Here is a 21835-nt window from a genome sequence, read left to right as displayed (position 1 = left end):
AATTTCTTCTCTAAACCAGCTAATGCTTGCTCACCGTAGGTCAAATCAACATTTGAACTACGCTCAGTTGCTTATACTACTTTGGAGTTGCAATCAGCAACAGATCAATCAAACTGAAACCTATTTTCTCCACTACTAAAACGGCCATGGTGTAAAAATGCAGTCGTCTGCTGCACGCAACCAGACCAACGGCAACGCAGAGGAAACAAGTCCATCTCCATTTACCGTATACGTTGTCCGTGATGGGGAGCACCCCGTCGGGCGGCTTCTTGAAGAAGAACTTCCGGAACAGCACCATGGCCCCGGCCTACTAACCAGTGAGCCCCTCCAATCCCGGCACCGACCCTATCCGGAAGCGCGAGCTCCAGCACCCGCCGGGCTCCCTCTAGCAGCGGATTCGGGCCGCCGATTCGCGGAGGAGCCTAGGCCGGCGCTATACACGCCGAGAGCTGCTCGGCCTCGAGATTCAGGCCGCTGGCCGCAGCGATACGGCGGGAGAATCGCAGAGCCTCCTCCCTCCGGCGTCCATTCGTGGCTCCGCGCAGCCACGACCCGCCTCTGGCCACCGGAGCACCGGCTCCCTTCTGCCTCGACCACGCCAATGCAGCCCCAGTCGTCGATGAGCCTTCCGCGAGCGCAGCGACGCCGTTCCCGATCCCCTCGACCCTCCTCCCTCCGGCCATCTCCAGCGTCCATTGGAGGCTCCGCCAAGGCCCCGTCCCCGACCTACCCGAGTCTTCCCCTGCTTCACCTCGCCGCGTGGTGCGCGTGGATAAGAAGACGCCGACGCCGGCCGCGGGTGCGTGTGGATAAGAAGACCTTGACCACGGGGAGGGGTGTTTTTATAAAAGCGAAACGTTTTTTAACTAAACAAAGGACTGCGGGTTAATTTCTCTAAAATAAAAGGGTTGTTTTGTAAAACCGCCAATGACGGACGGCATGAGCGATACCTGCTTCATTATTAGGGAGAGACTCAGGTATAGATAGGTTAAAAAATGCAAAAAAAAGAGTCAAATCGCACCATCAAGTAAATGCCTTTTTTTCTTCTGAGGTTGTCGGAATTATTCGCAATAAAATATTGGCTATAATTGAGAAGGTCTTATCTATTTATAAACATTTTTTAGAAATTCCAAACGATATTTTATATTACGAACTGTTTTTAACTTTTTTTTTGTGAATTGGTGAATAATTTATTTTTTAAATTATCAAACATTTTTTTAATTGCATTAAAGAAATTGCTCAAAATGGTGGACTTTTTTTGATTCACGAAGTATTTCTCCAAAATTACGATTTTTTTAGTATGCAAACATTTTTACAAAAATCCCGAACAATTTTTGAATTCGCAAACATTTTATGTTTCATCAAACATTTATGTAAATATAATTTTTTGAATTGCGAAAGATTTTTTGATTTATTTGAATTAGAAAAAATAAAAAGGAACAGATAAATAATAATTATAAAACTAAAAAAACAGGCCCCCACCCATGGGCTGGCCCAAATGGGCGTGTTGTTTATTTTCCAGCGAGCAAAGCGTAATATAGCTGGTCCCTATGTTTTGACCGGCCCATGCGAGGATTCCCTGTAAAACGTTTTTATAATTTATAGATGGCATTGGTGGATAATATTAAACAATTTTAGAGTCTAGTCTAATGACGTATATAGAAGCAATAGGTGATTTATTAATAGGTAAAGATTATATATTACCCAAAAAGGGTTTCAGTTTTGTATTCCAAACAAACCAACACCAACATTGATGGAACAAACAATACATCAACCCTTAAAAACAAAATACAAAAAAATAAATGCCAACAACGACAGTTCGACAAAGAGCGGATGACCCGCCACACCTGTCCCTTATGGAGACAAACCACCACAGCCTGAGGTTTCGATCCATCGCGTGCCAAGCAGCACCTTCAAGAAAGGATGCGACGTCGACGACGCTACTGTACGGACTAGTCCTAGGGTTTCCCCTGACACGTGGAAGGAGGTAGGGAATGGCTACCACTCACACCCTACAGGAAGGAATGGTGGCACCTGCCGGTGTCACCGCATCGGAGCCGGACGAACCGACAAGGATTTCTCCCGCACTCCAAACCCCACCGCTCAACCGGAGCCGACCAGCCAAACCAACGCCCAACCCCATGCGCCATCACGGTTGCGCCACCATCCACGTTGTCTCACTGCGAACACCAACACGAGGCCAAGAAGACGAGAGAGAGAGACGCCAAACGACGGAGCAGCAGCACCGAAGCCGAGCAAGAGGAGATCCACCTCCACCACTGACATGCGGGAGCCCCGCGCCTCCGGCACCACCATGGTCGCCGACCGGACACGACAGCAGGGCATACCAGGCCACCCTGGCCCAACGAGGCCCAAAATGGGCCCGCTAAGCCTCGCCGGCCATGCAACAGCGGGCTGGCAATGGCGCCGCCAACACCCAGCCGCTCGTCACTGCTCCCCCGCCTCCCGGAAGATCCGTCGCAAATCCGCTCCATCGTTGGAATCTCTAGGCCCAGATGGGCCCTGCATGGCCCAGATCAAGGCTGGGAGGCTACTGCCAAGTCGCATCGCAGCGTCACCCCGTCGCCAACAACGACGTCTCCGCCCAGCCGTCCACCCACGCCGCACTGGGGAGCCCCGCCGCCACACGGACCGTCGCCTCCTAGGAGCACCCCCCCTAGTGTAGCTTTGCCCTGCGCTGTATAGCCACCAGAAGGGAAAGGTCAGGAGGCGCCACCACCAGCGACCCCGGGGCCAAGCCGGCCGCGGGTGCCAGCGACGACGGATGAGAGGAGAGGGAGAGGGGGTGTGGAGGAAGAAAAGGTTGGCCGCGTCCGATCGCCCGCGGGGGCGACACGGTCGCGGAAGAGGGGGAGAAAAAGTCAACTCTTATATTTTGATTGACAGCAGGGATTTTGCATCTACAATAGTGTGCTTTGGATTATCTTTAGTGGAGTCCTACACGTCTGTTGGCTGCCGCTGCCGATTCCACCCGACCGAAGCAGAGGAAGCCGAAGGCTAGACCAGCGGGCATTTTGGACGACCAGTGAAGGGAGGATGTCCAGCATCGGGAGGCAGTCACAACCGACCGACGGAGAAGGCTCGACGCCAAGAGGGCCAAGGACGTGGCGGCAGCGGCGGCGGTCGATCATGGAGAGGCGTCTCGGACGAGGATGATGAATCCTCCGAGCCGCAACCCGCAGGCCCTGCGGAGCCACCAACAGTGCGTCGCGTCGTCAGCCAACCTCTCGCCGCTGATGCCGCCCTAGGGGTACACACCCTCGTCTAGCTATTCCGACAGCGATGTGCATGGCGGTTTCAACCCCAACACCACCTTCCTGCATGGCGCTCCGCGGTGTTCCTCCCCCACCGGCTTCAGCCACGACATGCGCACTCCCTCCCCCGCGTTTAACACCGGCCTCAACACTTAGTACAGCCACTCGCCGTTGGCGTACTCATCAGGTTCGCCTGCACCGCCTCTACACCGTGGTGCCCTTCCCTTCATGCCCGGCTCGGCGCTGCAGTTTAACCCCACTGAAGCCGACATGGACGAGATCATCACGAGCGGCCCCGTCGCCGCCACGTCCTGCCCGGGGTATGATACGTCCCAAATGTATATATAATTTCTGCTTGTTCCATGATCTTTTGGGTGACATTATTATATGTTTTTCTATACTTTTATATCATTTTACACATATTTGGACTAACCTACTAACTCAGTGCACCCAGTGCGAGTTTCTGTCTCTTGATGTCTATTTTGCAGGAGCTTTTACCCAATTTTACGAAGCCCGAAAAATCCCGAGAAAAATATATAAAAATCAGGGCACCGGAAGCTTCACAAAGCACGAAAGGGGGCCACAGGGGTGCCAGGGGCCGCCCAGGCGACCTGTGGGCGCGACCCACCCCTAGGTCGCGCCAGGAGGCCGTTTGGGTGGGTCCCATGCCCTCTGGTGTCCTCCTTTCGCCTATATTTACCCCTTGACGAGGAAATCCTATACGAGATCCAGAATCGCGAATTTCTCCATCGTTCCGCCGTCGCAGCACTTTTGAGATCGGGAGCGTCAGGAGACCTCTTCTCGGCACCCTGCCGGAGGGAGGATTGACCTCCGGGAGCTTCTCCACCGCCATGGACGCTTCCCGGACCTAACGTGAGTAGTCCTCCTTGGACCATGGGTCCATGACCAGTAGCTATGTGATGTCTTCTCTCCAATCTTGTGCTTCAATGGTTAGTCCTTGTGAGTTATCCTATATGATCAAGGCATCTATGTAATTCTCTTGCTATTGGTATGCTCGGTTTGTTGGGATCCGGTGGATTATGAGATTACGTTCAGAATGTTATGGGTTATATATTTGATTATCCTTTTATATTATGTTCCTTAGTTATTCATGCATGTTCTTCGTTGCTATTATTGCTTTGGCCGAGTAGTAGATTGTAACTCCAAGAGGGAGCGTTATGCATGATTGTGAGTTCATGCCCCTCGATGTCTAGCTTGAGTGACATAAACATGAGACTAGGGGATGTGATGTTGCCACCAGGGAGAAAATAATGGTGCTTGTGACCACGGTTGCAAGGATTGTTTACCTTACGCATAGTTCGTTAATGCAGTTGTCCGTTGCTTTGAGTTTACACTTTGGGTGGGGTTCGTAACTTAATACCGGCGAGATCTTTTGGATAGATATCTCAAGGGTGGGGTTCATAACTTAATACCATCATTGTTTACACCTCCATCATTTACCGTTTTCATTTACTTTTTCGTTGCAATTACTATTACTTTTCCCGCTTGTGTTTTGATCATTTGCAAACTATAAGGGCGGAGAGATTGACAACCTCTCTGTACTCGTTGGGAGCAAAGTTATTTGTTGTGTGTGCAGGTTCACGTCTTCTGCTAGTGCCAGGTTGGGAGACACCTACTTGTTGATCCTAGGAGTCCTCCTCGTTCGATAAACCTTACAGTCTCCGAGTAAGGGAAAACGTGTTGATGACTACATCTCAACCTTCCACTTGGGGTAACCAACGAGGTCCGAGAAGTATATACATCATCTCGTCATCAAGCAAAGTTTTCTGGCGCCGTTGTCGGGGACTACAGACTTTAAGATAGGGGAGTTGCATGCTATCCTTTACCTTTGCTTTTTAGTCTTTTTAGTTTGCTTTTTAGTTTTTGCTTTAGAGTCTTATACCAAAAACCACAAATAAATAGTTGCTTTGTTCTTGCTTGTTGCCGCTGCTATGGGTTCCACTGAAAACACCAAGTTGTGTCACTTCACTAGTCACAACAACAATGACTTTATCTGCACTCCTATTGCTGCTCCCGCCAGTGAGGCTACGTCCTATGAGATTAAACCTGCTTTACTGAACCAAGTTATGAAAGATCAATTATCCGGTGTTGGAGATGATGCTGCTTTGCACTTGAACAATTTTGTTGAGCTTTGTGATATGCAAAAATATAAAGAAGTAGATGGTGATATTGTTAAACTTAAGCTTTTCCCTTTCTCCTTGAGAGGAGGAGCTAAAGTGTGGCTTCAATCTTTGCCTAGGAATAGCATAGATTCTTGGGATACGTGCAAAGATGCTTTTATTGAGAAGTACTACCCTCCTGCTAAGATTATCCAGTTAAGAAGTAACATTATGAATTTTAGGCAACTGGATAATGAACATGCTGCTCAAGCTTGGAAATGTATGAAATCTCTTGTTAAGAATTGCCCTACACATGGTTTAATTACTTGGATGGTTATCCAAACTTTCTATGCAGGATTGAACTTTACCTCGCGAAATCTGTTAGACTCGGCCGCGGGAGGAACCTTTATGTCAACTACACTTGGTGCTGCCAAAAAGCTATTGGATGAGATGATGACAAATTATTCTCAATGGCATACCGAGAGAGCTCCAACAGGTAGGAAGGTAAACTCTGTTGAGGAGATCTCCTCCCTTAATGATAAGGTTAACATGATCCTGACTCTACTTACTAAGAAAGATCCTATTGATCCTCATGATGTTCCTTTAAATTCTTTGGTTGCTCAAGAAAGAGAGCAAGTTGATGTTAATTTTATCTCTAGGAACAACTTCGATAATAATGCCTATATGAGTAATTTTGGTAGCAATCCTAGACCGTTTCCATATAACAACTATGGGAACAACGACAATTATCCTATCACCAAAAACTCCACTACTGAATTAGAGAGCATGCTTAAAGAATTTATCACTTCTAAAAAAGCCTTCAACAATAATGTAGAAGAGAAACTAGAAAAATCAGATAGTCTCTCTTTGAAGGTGGACAACATAGCTCATGATGTAGAGATGCTTAAAATTAGAACTTCCCCACTTGAGGAAAGGAACACTACACCCATGAATGTTATCCAAGTCCAAATTAATGAGAACATAAGAATGCTAGCCAAACTTAAAGATAGATGGGCTAGAGAAAAGGAAGAGGAAGAGAGAATTAAGAGCCTTCCTACACACACTACCCTTGCTACTATACAAGTTGTTGAGGATCTCAAAACTTTTAGCACCCATCGCACTCCTAGTCCCAATGGACCTATTAATGGTGATGCTAATACCTCAACTATAGGACAAGAAGGTCCTTTGAATTTAGAGACTACCAAAAGAATGATCTTAGATGACATTACTACCACTTTAATTAATGGCAGTAATCTTGATTTTGACAATTGTAGTCTTTCCGAAGTTATCACCTTTTTGCAAAGAATGGCTAAAGACCCCCACACTAGTACACTTAATATTGCCTTCACCGAGCATATTACTAATGCTCTTATCAAAGCTAGGGAGGAGAAGCTCAAGCTAGAGACTTCTATTCCTAGGAAACTAGAAGATGGTTGGGATCCTATGGTCAAAATCAAATTGAATAATATATCTTGCTTTGCATTATGTGATGTTGGATCTAGTGCCTCCATTATGCCCAAAAGAATGTATGATATGCTTGATTGGAACCTTATGATCCATGTTCTTTTGGTGTTCGTATTATTGATTCTTCCATAAAGAAACCTTTAGGGAGAATTGATGATGTGCTTATTGTTGTCAATGATAATTATGTGCCTGTTGATCTTCTTATTATGGACATTGAGTGTGATCCCTCATGTCCAATTATTTTGGGACGTCCTTTTCTCCGCACCGTTGGTGCTATCATTTACATGAAAGAGGGGATCATTAAATTCCAATTGCCCCTTAAAAAGGGAATGGAACACTTCCCTAGAAGGAAGATTAAGTTACCTTATGAGTCCGTCATTCGGGCAAGTTATTCTTATGGAGTTGATAATATTTGATCTTCTTGCATTATGTCTAGCTCAAAGGCATAAAAGAAAGCGCTTGTTCGAAGGCAACCCAATTTGTTTTTACTTTTTGTTTTAGTGGTCTTGATGCTTGTTACTACTGTAGCAACATCATTTTATCTTTATTTTTAAGCTTTGTGTCAAGTTATAGCCTCCGATTGCAAGAAAGTTCAAAAATTATGACATGCTGTCCAGAAACAGATTATGTGTGCTTGACGAAAAAAATCGTCAAAAATCACGAGAACATCTTTTTGATCTGAATTGTTTTTACATCATGCTCTATATAATTGAATTTCTGGCATATGTTTTGAGTTTTTTTATTTGAGTTGCAGAAGTGCCCCGAATAAATTATTTACTACGTGTTGTTCTGTTTTTCACAGATTCTGCCCTCTTTTGCGTTTTCATCATTTTGCAAATCCTAAGCTTACTTTTTATTTGAAAAAACCTTTTGGAAATCATGAGAAATAGTAGCTATTCATGAAAATCTTTATTTTTAGTAGGTAATAAATTATTTTATTAAGGGTACTAACCACTCTAATCAGTTTATGATGAGTTTCGTATGAAGGGAGTTTTCAAGTATGCGATGGGAGATGATGAAAGAAGATACAAGAGTGTCAATCGCTCAAGCTTGGGGATGCACCCATGCACCCCAAGAAATATTCAAGGAGACTCAAGCGTCTAAGCTTGGGGATGCCCCCGTGCATCCCGTTCTCTATCAACAATCATCAGTTCGTCCATCTACATGTTATATTTTTATTACTTCATATGTTATGTGCTATGCTTGGAGCGTCCCGCTATTTACTTTTTAGTTTTTTTAGTTTTGCTTGTTGTTCATAACAAGTCAGAACCTAGCATACCTTGTTTGGGAGGAAAACACGCTCCATTCCACTCTCGAACACAACATAGGTTTTCATGCTTATCTTTTTTGTGTTTTCTTTATCTTTACATAACTACTGTCATGCTTAGCTCTTAGTTTTCATGCTTATCTTTTTAAGAGCTTTTATTTAGGTTGCTTTTGGAACTCTCTTGAGTTATCATGCTTATCTTGTTTAGAGAGTTGGATTATTGCACTGAGTTGTGTGTCTTGCATGAGTAGGTAGTTAAGATTGCTATTTAAGTATAGTAGTAACTTGCAATAGTTTGGAGGTATTGATTTGAGTAATGTTTGAACTATTGGTGCCAAGAGCTTGAGCCTATTAGTGATAGGTGTCATATTTTGGGAAATCCGTGTGTTTTTCAAAAACTAAAAATTAGTTGAGAACTCTAGCTACTAAATTGATCGCTAACCTCCGGAGGGGTTGGAATATATAGAGTACCCTCACGTTACCATGAGTCGAGGATGCGCAAGGATAACCAAACCCCCAAACACACCTCCTCGGGGTAATTGTCTCTTTGTGAATTTCCTAACTAGATAGAGAGTTATCGATAATAAGTGCATGAGTTCTTAGGACTAATGTGAGTATTCGATTGTTGGCACTTCCACCATCCTTATTTTGCTAGCCTCTTCGGTACCGTGCATTGCCTTTTATCATCTTGAGAGTTGGTGCAAACTTCGCCAGTGCATCCAAACCCATGACATGATACGCTCTATCATACATAAGCCTCATTATATCTTTCCTCAAAATAGCCACCATACCTACCTATTAAGGCATTTTCATAGCCTTTCCGAGATACATTGCCATGCAACATTAACCATCTCATGACTTGATCTTCATGTCATACATGCTTTTGCTTGATCGAGGAGCCACATGCTAGTTGGGCCTTGCCCTTATTATTGCTACATGACACGCTAGTATCATTGAATATCCTGCTACACTGGCAGATGCATACATTTGCATACATCATGATAGTTTTCACTTGTCTTTAAGTTGAGTACTTCTTATAAAGTGTGATGATCTTCTTTTTATTCATGTAAAACATAGAGTGTTGCCCTTAAGTGAGGAAAAGATCCCAAAGAGGACAAAACAAAAGATCCCAAAGAGGACAAATGAGAGATAAAAAGAAAGAGCCAAAGAGGCCACAAAAAATAAAATAAAATAAAAGAGAGAAAAAAAGAGAGGAGGGGGCAACACTACTATTCCTTTTGAAAGATCCACACTTGTACTCCATTGCTATACTTGTACTACATAGAGATTATCATTCATGCATCACTATGTGGGGACCCTTACACTATAGAACTTGGTTTGCATATTCCAATGATGAGCCTCCTCAAATGAGCTCTAGGTCTTCATGAGCAAACAAGTTGGATGCACTCCCACTAGTTCCATTGGAGAGCTTACCTTAGTTCATATGTGCATCCGTTACATGGCAATCCCTACTCCTCACATCATATCTATCATTTGGCTTTCTCTCGCCTATGGTTGTCCTCATTGATGTGAGCCTTTCACACCTTTTTGTCCTCCTTCTCCATCATTATTCTATTTGTCATCCTAAGTGCCAACATATCTTTCTTACGCTCATCCATTGCATGAGTTCTCAAAGTCGAAAAAGAGAGGATCATTTTGACTTGTGCCTGACTAGTGGTCTAAGTATGAGTCAAAATAAGATTCCGAAGGAGACCAAGTGTGAGATTTTAGTAGATTGAGTTCTCAATTAAAAATATATTTTATGATCTCAACCCATCTCCCACTTCTTGCACGCAAACACCATTTGGAGACATTCGAGTCACGTACAACGAGAGCTCTTGCATCTTTATGTTCTTACTTTGCTAATTTCAATACTAGATATAAACTCTTGCTTGTTATTGTCTTGACTTGAATTGCATATCTTACTTGCTTTACTTTGAAGTTCTTATATGTGTGTTAGCATGTCACCACAGAAATTATTGTGTTATCATTTATCTACTCGAGGACGAGCATAAATTAAGCTTGGGGATATTGATACGTCCCAAACGTATCTATAATTTCTGCTTGTTCCATGATCTTTTGGGTGACATTGTTATATGTTTTGCTACACTTTTATATCATTTCACACATATTTGGACTAACCTACTAACTTAGTGCACCCAATGCCAGTTTCTATCTGCTGATGTCTATTTTGCAGGAGCTTTTACCCAATTTTTCGAAGCCCGAAAAATCCCGACAAAAATATATATAAATCAGCACACCGGAAGCTTCACCAAGCACGAAAGGGGGCCAGAGGGGTGCCAGGGGCCGCCCAGGCGACTTGTGGGCGCGACCCACCCCTAGGTCGCGCCAAGAGGTCGCCTGGGTGGGTCCCACGCCCTCTGATGCCCTCCTTTCGTCTATATTTACCCCATGACGAGGAAAACCCTATACGGGATCCAGAATCGCGAATTTCTCCATCGTTCCGCCGCCGCAACGCTTCCGAGATCGGGAGCATCAGGAGGCCTCTTCCCGACACCCTGTTGGAGGGAGGATTGACCTCCAGGAGCTTCTCCACCGCCATGGACGCTTCTTGGACCTGCCGTGAGTAGTCCTCCTTGGACCATGGGTCCATGACCAGTAGCTATGTGATGTCTTCTATCCAATCTTGTGCTTCAATGATTAGTCCTTGTGAGCTGCCCTACATGATCAAGGCATCTATGTAATTCTCTTGCTATTGCTATGCTCGGTTTGTTGGGATCCGATGGATTATGAGATTATGTTCGGGTTGTTATGAGTTATATATTTGATTATGCTTTTATATTATGTTCCTTAGTTATTCATGCATGTTCTCCGTTGCTATTTATTGCTTTGGCCGAGTAGTAGATTGTAACTCCAAGAGGGAGCGTTATGCATGATTGTGGGTTCATGCCCCTCGATGTCTAGCTTGAGTGATAGAAACATGAGACTAGGGGATGTGATGTTGCCACCAGGGAGAAAATAATGGTGCTTTTGACCATAGTTGCAAGGATTGTTTATGTTACACATAGTTCGTTAATGGAGTTGTCCATTGCTTTGAGTTTACACTTTGGGTGGGGCTCGCAACTTAATACTGGCGAGATGTTCTGGATAGATATCTCAAGGTGGATGATTAGTAAGTAGATGCTGATGAATAAAGGTCTACTTGTCTTGGCGTACTGCCCATTACTATTGAATCTCTAACTATCAAGTAGCATAATTGACATTGCGGCGCGTTCATAATTCTGTCAATTGCCCAACTGTAATTTGTTTACCCAAGCATAGTTGTTTATCGTCTTTTGGGAGAGAGACATCACTAGTGAACATCATGTGACTCCGGTCCATATCACCATCATTGTTTACACCTCCATCATTTACCGTTTTCATTTACTTTTCCGTTGCATATACTATTACTTTTCCCGCTTGTGTTTTGATCATTTGCAAACTACAAGGCCGGAGAGATTGACAACCTATCTGTACTCGTTGGGAGCAAAGTTATTTGTTGTGTGTGCAGGTCCACGCCTTCTACTAGTGCCAGGGTGGGAGACACCTACTTGTTGATCCTAGCCGTCCTCCTGGTTCGATAAACCTTACAATCTCCGAGTAAGGAAAAACTTGCTGCTGAGTACATCTCAACCTTCCACTTGGGGTAACCAACGAGGTGCGAGAAGTATATACATCATCTCGTCATCAGGGTTCGACGTGCAATATGAAATGATGGACACTGTCAGCGACATGGACGCCGAGCTCGACGACACCAAGGATGAGGGTGGGGAAGAAGAGCAGGCGGAGGTGGAACCGAAACGAGTGTTGAGGAGGAGGAGTGGAAGAAGAAGCGGGGGTCAAACGCCAAGCCAATCGAACACCGCATCAAGTGGACGTCCAAGGAAGACGAGTGCCTTGCCGAAGCATGGAAGACCGTGAGCATCGACCCGATCACCGGCGCAAATCAAAAAACCGACACGTACTGGGGGAGAATGAAGACAACATTCGACAAACGCAAGCTGGTCGACCCCGACTTCGCTAACATCCACATGAACCACGACAACAAGGCCATGGCAAACCACTGAGTGATGATCCAGACGACCTGCAATAAGTGGCTTGGGATCGTCGAGGAGGTCGTTGCTCGTCCGAAAAGCGGCGCCAACGTCGAGGGTCAGGTATGGACGTAGTCCGCCGGTCCTAGTTCGTCGCGTCGCCGTGTGCTTTGCTAATACGTTTTGTCCGCGGCTGTGCAGATGGTCCGGATGTTCGGCATGTATCGCCAAGACAACAACAACCAAGAGTTCAAGTTCCTTCACGTGTTCTCCAGGATCGAGTCGTGCGAGAAGTGGAGGAAAGTTCAGCTCGCTCTCGCCAAGGCCAAGGAGACCTACAATCCGGACGTGTCTGCCCCGGATGCAGCATAAGGGCTCCCCGATGGCATAAAAAAGCCAGGGCGTGCAAGGGACGCGTTGCCCGCTACCGAACGACTGCAATCTTCGATCGAGTAATGCATCGCCGATGCCAAGAACAACGCCGCCAAGAGGGGGTAGAAATCCGACGCGCGGTGGTCGACGTTGATGACGAAGTAGGACGTGAAGCTCGACCTTCTTAGGACCAACGTCGCCGCGAAGAAGAGGAACACCGACTTGACGTTCTTGATGGGGGAAGACATGTCGACCATGGACAAGCAGGTGAAGACGTGGCACCTCGTGGAGCGCGACCTCATCTCAGACGAGATGCCCGCGTCCGTAGTGACCATGGCGGTGACCATGACGACAACACCAACAACGAGCCCAGCCCGAGCACATAAACCACGCCGACGACAAGCCCGACTACGCCGGCGGCGAGCCCGACCCCGGCCAGTCCCGCGGTAAAGGAGCTGCACTACGACGAGCCGGCCGTTTGATTTGTTTCATGTCTACTATCCCTTCCTTTTGATCGTCGAACTATTGGATGCGTTTGATCGCCGAACTATGGCATGCTGATCGCCGAATTAGTGGCGTCTTTTTGACAGCCGGAAAGACAAGTTTGAATTAGTTGGCGTCTGGGGGCCGAAACCTGAGGACGCGGTTGAAAAATCGTTCATCTCCAAGACGAAAAAAGTACCGACGCAAACGCTAAAAAGAATTCATCGGATGCGCTGGGGGAGCAAACGGCTGAAGTTGCTCTTAGACTTAAGCCTGCCAAGAATGAAATTGTAAGCAGCTACTCTATCCTTCGCTGGAAGAATGAGAGGATGCCTCAAGTGAACAGTTTTTTCATCAATGTTTGGGACAGGGAAATACTCTCTCCATCTCAAAATAAGTGTCTTGAGCTTAGTACAACTTTGTATTAGAGCTAGTATAAAGTTGAGACACTTATTTTGGGACAGAGGGAGTAGTATTTTTTAATTTCAGTCTGTGAATTAGCAGGTGTGTCATGTCATGCAGCGGCTTGGACTTGTTGTAAACAAAAAATCTGTTTTACACAATTAATCGATCCAACAGCTTCTTCTATTTTTAACCCGGTTCAGAAGAACAGGAAAAACTGAAAAAGCAAGCAGGATAGTGCTTCTGACTCTGACCTTCTGAAGCCACTCCCCACACCTCTATGCACGCCGACGGCCGCGCCGCCGCGCCCGGCGGCGATGCCACCAGCGACCCTTCCTCCCCGTACTTCATCGACGCCGCCCACCCGTACGCGGCGGCCGCCGCCTCGGCGCTCACCTCCCACCGCGCCAAGTCCAAGTGGTCCCAGCTCGCATCCCTGCCGCTCCCTGACCCCCTCCCCGCGTCCGCCGTTTCCGCCGTCCTCCTCCTCCTCCGTCACCGGCCACACGTAGCGCTCAGCTTCCACCAGTTCGCCCTCCGCCGTCTCCTCCCGGCCCGCTCCGCTCCCCCGCTCGTCCTCTCCGCCTCCGCCGCGCACGTCGCGGCCGCCTCCCGCCTCCGCCGCGCGGCCATATCCGTCCTCTCCTCCGCCACCTGCCACTACTCCCCCTCCCAGATCTTCAACGCCCTCGCCGCCACCTACCGCCGCTTCGCGTCGGCGCCCTTCGTGTTCGACCTCCTCCTCCTCGCCTACCTCCGCTCCCGCCGCGAACCCCTCGCCGCGGCCTCCATCGCCCGCCGCTACCTCGCCTCCGGCGCCTGCCCCCTCCCCTCCACCGTCGCGCTGCTCTTCCGCTCCCTTCCCTGCGCCGAGTCCGCCCTCGAGATGTACCACCAAATCTACACGCGTCCGGGTCCAAGAACCAACCGCGTGCTCCAGCCGACGGCGCAGACCTTCAACTCCCTCCTCCTCGCTTTCTACCGCCATGGCAAGTCCGAAGATTTCGACATTGTGCTCGACGAAATGGACAGGTACTCCTGCAAGCATAATGTGGGCACTTACAACATTCGGATGGCCGCGTGCTGTGATGACAGGGAGATGGAGAAGGCGCGGGGATTGTGGGATGAGATGGTTCAGGGAGGGATCCAACCAGATGTCACCTCCTACAACACGATGATTGGTGGGTATTGTGCTGCCAGGGACATGGGGATGGCAGAGGAGATGTATAAGGATATGGAGATTTCTGGGACTGAGCCAAGTGTTACAACATTTGAGTGGTTGGTTAGAGGGCATTGTAGGATAGGGGATGTTGATGCTGCCATGCTTGTTCGCGTAGACCTCAGAAGGAGGGGATTTGATATGGCGGCGGAGGTTGTTGAGGAGATGGTTGATAGATTGTGTCGGAAGAGGAGAGTTGAGGAGGCATTAGACATTTTGCGGGCAGAGATGAAGAGGGAAGAGTTCACACCGAGTCGGGGAAGCTACGAGGTGCTGATAAGGGGATTTTGTGAGGAAGGGGAAGTGGAGGTGGCGATGAGACTTCAGGCAGAGATGGTTGGGAAGGGATTCAAAGCTGGTGGTGAGGTATACCATGCTTTTGTATGCGCTTATGAGAAGGCTGAGGACCACGAGATGGTTGAGAGGTTGAGGAAGGAAATGGCAGCGGTAGGCATTGAGGATGGAAGTGACCTGGATTGTTTGCAATGATGCGTTTTTAAGCTTCGTATGTTGCTGTTAAGGACACTGGTAAATTCCTGTTGTACTTGTCTTATCCAATTTTGTTCATCTCCAGTCTTTACACTGTACGTATTAGAGCACAAAAATCTCTGAGTTGTATCTTTAGAAATACATTGAGTCGAGGGTCTTCCACCTCTATTTCTGAAAAAGAAAATGTTAGGTTCATGACGTCTGGCTGGTTATGTTAACTACAGTACTTCAGTGATCATCTCCTGGGTTATTTCCAAATATTTCAACTTTTACAGCTTAGATCAATCTTTATGTCATGCATGCCATCGATATATAGTTGTTGCAGAATACGTAAAGAGATATATGATTTATGCAGGTTTGTTAACATCTGCGGTGCTTGTAGGCAAAGAGTTAATTGGCCAGCTCCCTTCATTATTTGAGGCATGTACCACATGGAATGCAACTATGAAATTATACAAATTTCATGGTTGATGTATGTAGTGTGTGTCCGAGATTCTGAATTCTAATGTTCCGGTTGGTATCGATGCTAAAAGTACAAAATATGGCGCCAAAAATAACAATATTCATTTCTGTGTCACAGTTCCACCCTAAGAGAGTTGGCAAGCACTGCATTCATACTCCAGCAAGGAAGATCCCTGAGACAATGCAAAGTATACATTCCTGGGCGCATCACCTAACTGACCTCTCATGATAGTGCTTTCTATATGTTTGCTTCATTTACAGAACTGGATATTGACAAGGGTGGGAGCGTGTATTACATACATGCATTGGAGAGCTGGCAATTGCAAAGGACGAACTCGCCAAGAGCGAAAGGAGCAAGACAGGCAGTGAAAGGCAGTATGTTCATCGCCGTAGTTAGTGTTCTGTCAGTAGGCAAAACCACGCAGCAGGCCAGAGAAGCCAGGCGTTTTGGTGCGATGTGTGTATGTAAAGTGATTAAGTAATAGCACCCTGGCACTCTTTACCTTGTTTTAAACAAATTTGCTTCTGTCATTCAAATGATTTTATGGAAATTTCAGAGGACTGTATTCTGTAGGAATTTTCTTCTAGGTTTGGTTGTTTGATTTTGGAGTCTGTATCTTTGTAGGAATTCTCTATTAAGTCTGAACCTTTTGAAAAAAATCTTACTCCCTCCGTTTCTAAATATAAGACCTTTTAGAGATTCCACTGTGAACTACATACGGATGTATATAGACACATTTTAGAGTATAGATTCACTCATTTTGCTCCGTATGTTACCCATAGTGAAATGTCTAAAAGGTCTTATATTTAGAAACGGAGGGAGTAGTTTTTTTCTATGGTGCAATCAAACAAAGACAACTTCGTGTTTATCTGTGAATGGCATTGCGCCCCTGAACTATATTGTCTTTTCGTCAGTTCAAGCTTTTTGAGGAACTAAAATGAAGGCAAAGCTTTCCGGTGAACTGGATGCTACATGAAACTCAGTTTTCATGAATTCAAGACCTTGCTCAAGCAATCATATTAAAAAGAGTATAGTTGTTAGCTAGCACAACATTTATACAATTAGTATGTCTTAAGTTGAAAGTGTTTTTCTAATGTCAGAGCTCAAATGCTCCTAATATGAACAAAGAAAATAATATCTGATTATTACTATTTTAGCAACCAGCATTGCTTAGTTTTCTGCCAATGTGCAAATTTTAGTGATCAAATTGCATTCGTGGAGGTCTTGGCAAAAATAACAAAATCAACACTTTGAAATGCTTTAAGAAATAATCTTCTTTTTTTCCGAATCACATGCTTTATTACTTATTCAGGAGGACTACAATGGATTTGAAATTTTGAATACATCCTACTCCCTCCGTTCCTTGATATAAGTCTTTTAAGAGATTCCACTACGGGACTACATACGAAGCAAAATGAGTGAATCTACGTTCTAAAATATGTTTATATACATCTGTATGTAGTTGTTTAGTGAAACCTTTAGAAAAACTTATACTACGTCCATATCATAATATATTTATGACGTTTTAGCAGTTCGAAGTCATATATTGATATGAAGAGAGTATTTAGGAACGAAGGGAGCAGAAGAAAAGAGGGGGTACGGTTTACCCATGATCATTTTCTGGAACTCACTAGACTGACTGATGCATCTATGTGCAGCTTTATTTGGTTCCCGATTAACATGGAAAAGAGAAAAGCATTCAGCGATGGACCTCACATCATGAGTAGTGGCGGATCCAGGACCCAAGCGGGGGGGGGGGGGGGGGGGGGGGGGGGGAGGGGGCTCGGCTCGGGCCGTGGAGAGTTGTTTCTTCAGTTACTCTAGCAACATATGTATTGTAGTATTACTGTACATGTACTGCAGCAGGCCTGGGCCCGTGGCCTGGCCCAATCCTAGCTCTACCACTGCATCATGTCTCAATTCAAGGCAGCCGCCATAAAACTTTGTGATGTTTTTGTGGTTGATCTATGAAAGGATGGTGACCTCATTGACGAATTGGTTAATTTCACCTTGCTCAATGACCTTTCATTTCTTTATAGCGACTACAAGAGAGACGTGAAGGACTGAAGTATCATCAAAGAACTATTTGTTTGACATGTGTGAAGCTAGACCTTTGATTTCTTTATTGCTCAATGACCTTTGATTTCTTTATAGATACTGTTTATATAGATCGAATTCCAGCAATCCCCCACCAGATCCCAGAGGCACACAAAATATGCCTTTGGTTCCAAAACACTGTTTATATATCAGTATTGCAATGGAGACTGCTAGGTTGAACTTCCACATAGAACTCTATGCTACACTAGTAAGCAACTTGAACAGTGGACTATGCCTTGAACTACAAGTTTTTCGCGAATCTAGCTTCACACAGAGCCTTGACCGATACTAGGCTACTGTGGGACTTCCCCCCGGGTGGAGCTTATGCGTCATACTCCGAGGCCTTTCATGAGTTTACAAGAGAGCACCCTACTCTCATAGATTGCGACGTTAACTATCAAACTCATATATGTGTGTTCTTCAAAAAGATGTTCTGCAGGACAACATCCCTCCTTCAATAAGCCACTTAGAACACATTAAGATATATATCAACCTCCCATGCAGATTAGGAAAGTATTGCATCTTCATGGAGTAGTATTATCAATGGTAAGGATACTCTCTCTCAGTTGACCAACATCTTGTCTTCCACATCTAATTCACGGGATCTTCGATCACATAGAATAGGTTACCACTGTGAACAACTCATATTTTGGGTCTCATACCCATCTGTTGGAAATATGCCCTAGAGGCAATAATAATTAGTTATTATTATATCTCTTTGTTCATGATAATCGTTTATTATCCATGCTATAATTGTATTGATTGGAAACACAATACTTGTGTGGATACATAGACAAAACACTGTCCCTAGTAAGCCTCTAGTTGACTAGCTCGTTGATCAAAGATGGTCAAGGTTTCCTGGCCATAGGCAAGTGTTGTTACTTGATAACGGGATCACATCATTAGGAGAATCATGTGATGGACTAGACCCAAACTAATAGACGTAGCATGTTGATCGTGTCATTTTGTTGCTACTGTTTTCTGCGTGTCAAGTATTTGTTCCTATGACCATGAGATCATATAACTCACTGACACCGGAGGAATGCTTTGTGTGTATCAAACGTCGCAACGTAACTGGGTGACTATAAAGATGCTCTAGAGGTATCTCCGAAGGTTTTTGTTGAGTTAGTATGGATCAAGACTGGGATTTGTCACTCCGTATGACGGAGAGGTATCTCGGGGCCCACTCGCTAATACAACATCACACACAAGCCTTGCAAGCAATGTGACTTAGTGTAAGTTGCGGGATCTTGTATTACGGAACGAGTAAAGAGACTTGCCGGTAAACGAGATTGAAATAGGTATGCGGATACTGACGATCGAATCTCAGGCAAGTAACATACCGAAGGACAAAGGGAATGACATACGGGATTATATGAATCCTTGGCACTGAGGTTCAAACGATAAGATCTTCGTAGAATATGTAGGATCCAATATGGGCATCCAGGTCCCGCTATTGGATATTGAGCGAGGAGTCTCTCGGATCATGTCTACATAGTTCTCGAACCCGCAGGGTCTGCACACTTAAGGTTCGAGGTTGTTTTATGCGTATTTGAGTTATATGGTTGGTTACCGAGTGTTGTTCGGAGTCCCGGATGAGATCACGGACGTCACGAAGGTTTGCGGAATGGTCCGGAAACGAATATTGATATATAGGATGACCTCATTTGGTTACAAGAAGGTTTTCGTGCATTACCGGAAAAGTTTCGGGCTCATCGGTAGTGTACTGGGAGTGCCGGGAGGGGTGCCGGGGACCATCAGGAGGGGTGTCACGCCTCAAGGGGTCCCATGGGCTATGGGAAGAGATAAACCAGCCCCTAGTGGGCTGGAATAAGTTCCCACTAAGGCCCATAAGGTTTGGGAAGGAAAAAAGACAAGGTGGAAAGAGTTTCCAAGTGGGAAGTGTTGGAATTATGCCCTAGAGGCAATAATAAATATAGTTATTATTATAATTCCTGTATCAAGATAATAGTTTATTATCCATGCTATAATTGTATTGAATGAAGACTCATTTACATGTGTGGATACATAGACAAAACACCGTCCCTAGCATGCCTCTAGTTGGCTAGCCAGTTGGTCAATGATAGTCAGTGTCTTCTGATTATGAACAAGGTGTTGTTGCTTGATAACTGGATCACGTCATTGGGAGAATCACGTGATGGACTAGACCCAAACTAATAGACGTAGCATGTTGATCGTGTCATTTTGTTGCTACTGTTTTCTGCGTGTCAAGTATTTATTCCTATGACCATGAGATCATATAACTCACTGACATCGGAGGAATGCTTTGTGTGTATCAAACGTCGCAACGTAACTGGGTGACTATAAAGATGCTCTACAGGTATCTCCGAAGGTGTTAGTTGAGTTAGTATGGATCAAGACTGGGATTTGTCACTCTGTGTGACGGAGAGGTATCTCGGGGCCCACTCGGTAATACAACATCACACACAAGCCTTGCGAGCAATGTAACTTAGTGTAAGTTGCGGGATCTTGTATTACGGAACGAGTAAAGAGACTTGCCGGTAAACGAGATTGAAATAGGTATGCGGATACTGACGATTGAATCTCGGGCAAGTAACATACCGAAGGACAAAGGGAATGACATACGGGATTATACGAATCCTTGGCACTGAGGTTCAAACGATAAGATCTTCGTAGAATATGTAGGATCCAATATGGGCATCCAGGTCCCGCTATTGGATATTGACCGTGGAGTCTCTCGGGTCATGTCTACATAGTTCTCGAACCCGCAGGGTCTGCACACTTAAGGTTCGACGTTGTTTTATGCGTATTTGAGTTATATGGTTGGTTACCGAATGTTGTTCGGAGTCCCGGATGAGATCACGGACGTCACGAGGGTTTCCGGAATGGTCCGGAAACAAAGATTGATATATAGGATGACCTCATTTGATTACCGGAAGGTTTTCGGAGTTACCGGGAATGTACCGGGAATGACGAATGGGTTCCGGGAGTTCACCGGGGGGGGGGGGAACCCATCCCGGGGAAGCCCATAGGCCTTGGGGGAGACACACCAGCCCTTAGTGGGCTGGTGGGACAGCCCACAAGTGGTCTATGCGCCAAGAGAAGAAAAATCAAGAGGAAAAGAAAAAAAAGGAGGAGGTGGGAAGGGAGGAGGACTCCCTCCCACCAAACCTAGTCCAACTCGGTTTGGGGGGGGGGAGAGTCCTCCCCCTTGGCTCGGCCGACCCCCTTGAGGGTCCTTGGACCCCAAGGCAAGGCCCCCTCCCTCCCACCTATATATACGGAGGTTTTAGGGCTGATTTGAGACGACTTTTCCACGGCAGCCCGACCACATACCTCCACGGTTTTTCCTCTAGATCGCGTTTCTGCGGAGCTCGGGCGGAGCCCTGCTGAGACAAGGTCATCACCAACCTCCAGAGCGCCGTCACGCTGCCGGAGAACTCTTCTACCTCTCCGTCTCTCTTGCTGGATCAAGAAGGCCGAGATCATCGTCGAGCTGTACGTGTGCTGAACGCGGAGGTGCCGTCTGTTCGGTACTAGATCGTGGGACTGATCGCGGGATTGTTCGCGGGGCGGATCGAGGGACGTGAGGACGTTCCACTACATCAACCGCGTTCTCTAACGCTTCTGCTGTACGGTCTACAAGGGTACGTAGATCACTCATCCCCTCTCGTAGATGGACATCACCATGATAGGTCTTCGTGCGCGTAGGAATTTTTTTGTTTCCCATGCGACGTTCCCCAACAGGAAGGTGGAATCCTACTCCAAGTAGGATTGGAGTAGGACTCCTCCACCTCCAATTTCGGCCAAACCTTTAGGTTTTGAGGCTGCCTCCTCCCCTCCCTCCCTCCTATATATAGTGGGGTTTTAGGGCTGATTTGAGACAACTTTTGCCACGGCAGCCCGACCACATACCTCCACGGTTTTACCTCTAGATCGCGTTTCTGCGGAGCTCGGGCGAAGCCCTGCTGAGATTAGGTCACCACCAACCTCCGGAGCGCCGTCACGCTGCCGGAGAACTCATCTACCTCTCCGTCTCTCTTGTTGGATCAACAAGGCCGAGATCATCGTCGAGCTGTACGTGTGCTGAACGTGGAGGTGCCGTCCGTTCGGCAGTAGATCATGGGACGGATCGCGGGACGGTTCGCGGGGCGGATCGAGGGACGTG

General features: G+C 46.1%; 1 protein-coding gene and 1 pseudogene across 8 annotated transcripts; both read left to right on the top strand.

The window, feature by feature from the left end:
• The first annotated feature begins 3173 nt into the window (after window positions 1–3173).
• On the top strand, window positions 3174–13309 carry LOC123428776 (annotated as a pseudogene).
• A 340-nt stretch (window positions 13310–13649) lies between these two features.
• LOC123427892 (pentatricopeptide repeat-containing protein At2g15980) lies at window positions 13650–16138 on the top strand. Of its 8 annotated transcripts, XR_006622444.1 has the most exons (4): window positions 13650–15164; window positions 15481–15597; window positions 15706–15775; window positions 15849–16138. XR_006622444.1 is itself a non-coding variant. In XM_045112034.1 (2 exons), the coding sequence occupies exon 1, from the start codon at window positions 13698–13700 to the stop codon at window positions 15123–15125; it is 1428 nt and encodes a 475-aa protein (XP_044967969.1). In that variant the 5' UTR covers window positions 13650–13697; the 3' UTR covers window positions 15126–15164; window positions 15849–16138. The 8 variants fall into 8 exon arrangements, 4 of the variants coding, with proteins under 4 accessions (XP_044967969.1, XP_044967968.1, XP_044967967.1 ...); XR_006622445.1 differs by lacking the exon at window positions 15481–15597; XR_006622442.1 differs by having other exon boundaries at window positions 15706–16138.
• Window positions 16139–21835: the final 5697 nt, after the last annotated feature.

Source organism: Hordeum vulgare, chromosome 2H (assembly GCF_904849725.1).
Source record: "Hordeum vulgare subsp. vulgare chromosome 2H, MorexV3_pseudomolecules_assembly, whole genome shotgun sequence".
NCBI lineage: Eukaryota > Viridiplantae > Streptophyta > Magnoliopsida > Poales > Poaceae > Hordeum > Hordeum vulgare.
Note: the sequence above shows the minus strand (reverse complement) of the source record. Positions and strands in the feature narration are given on the sequence as shown.

Coding starts and splice junctions, on each gene's coding strand:
- LOC123427892 (XM_045112034.1), top strand. CDS start 13,698: ATGCACGCCGACGGCCGCGCCGCCGCGCCCGGCGGCGATGCCACCAGC.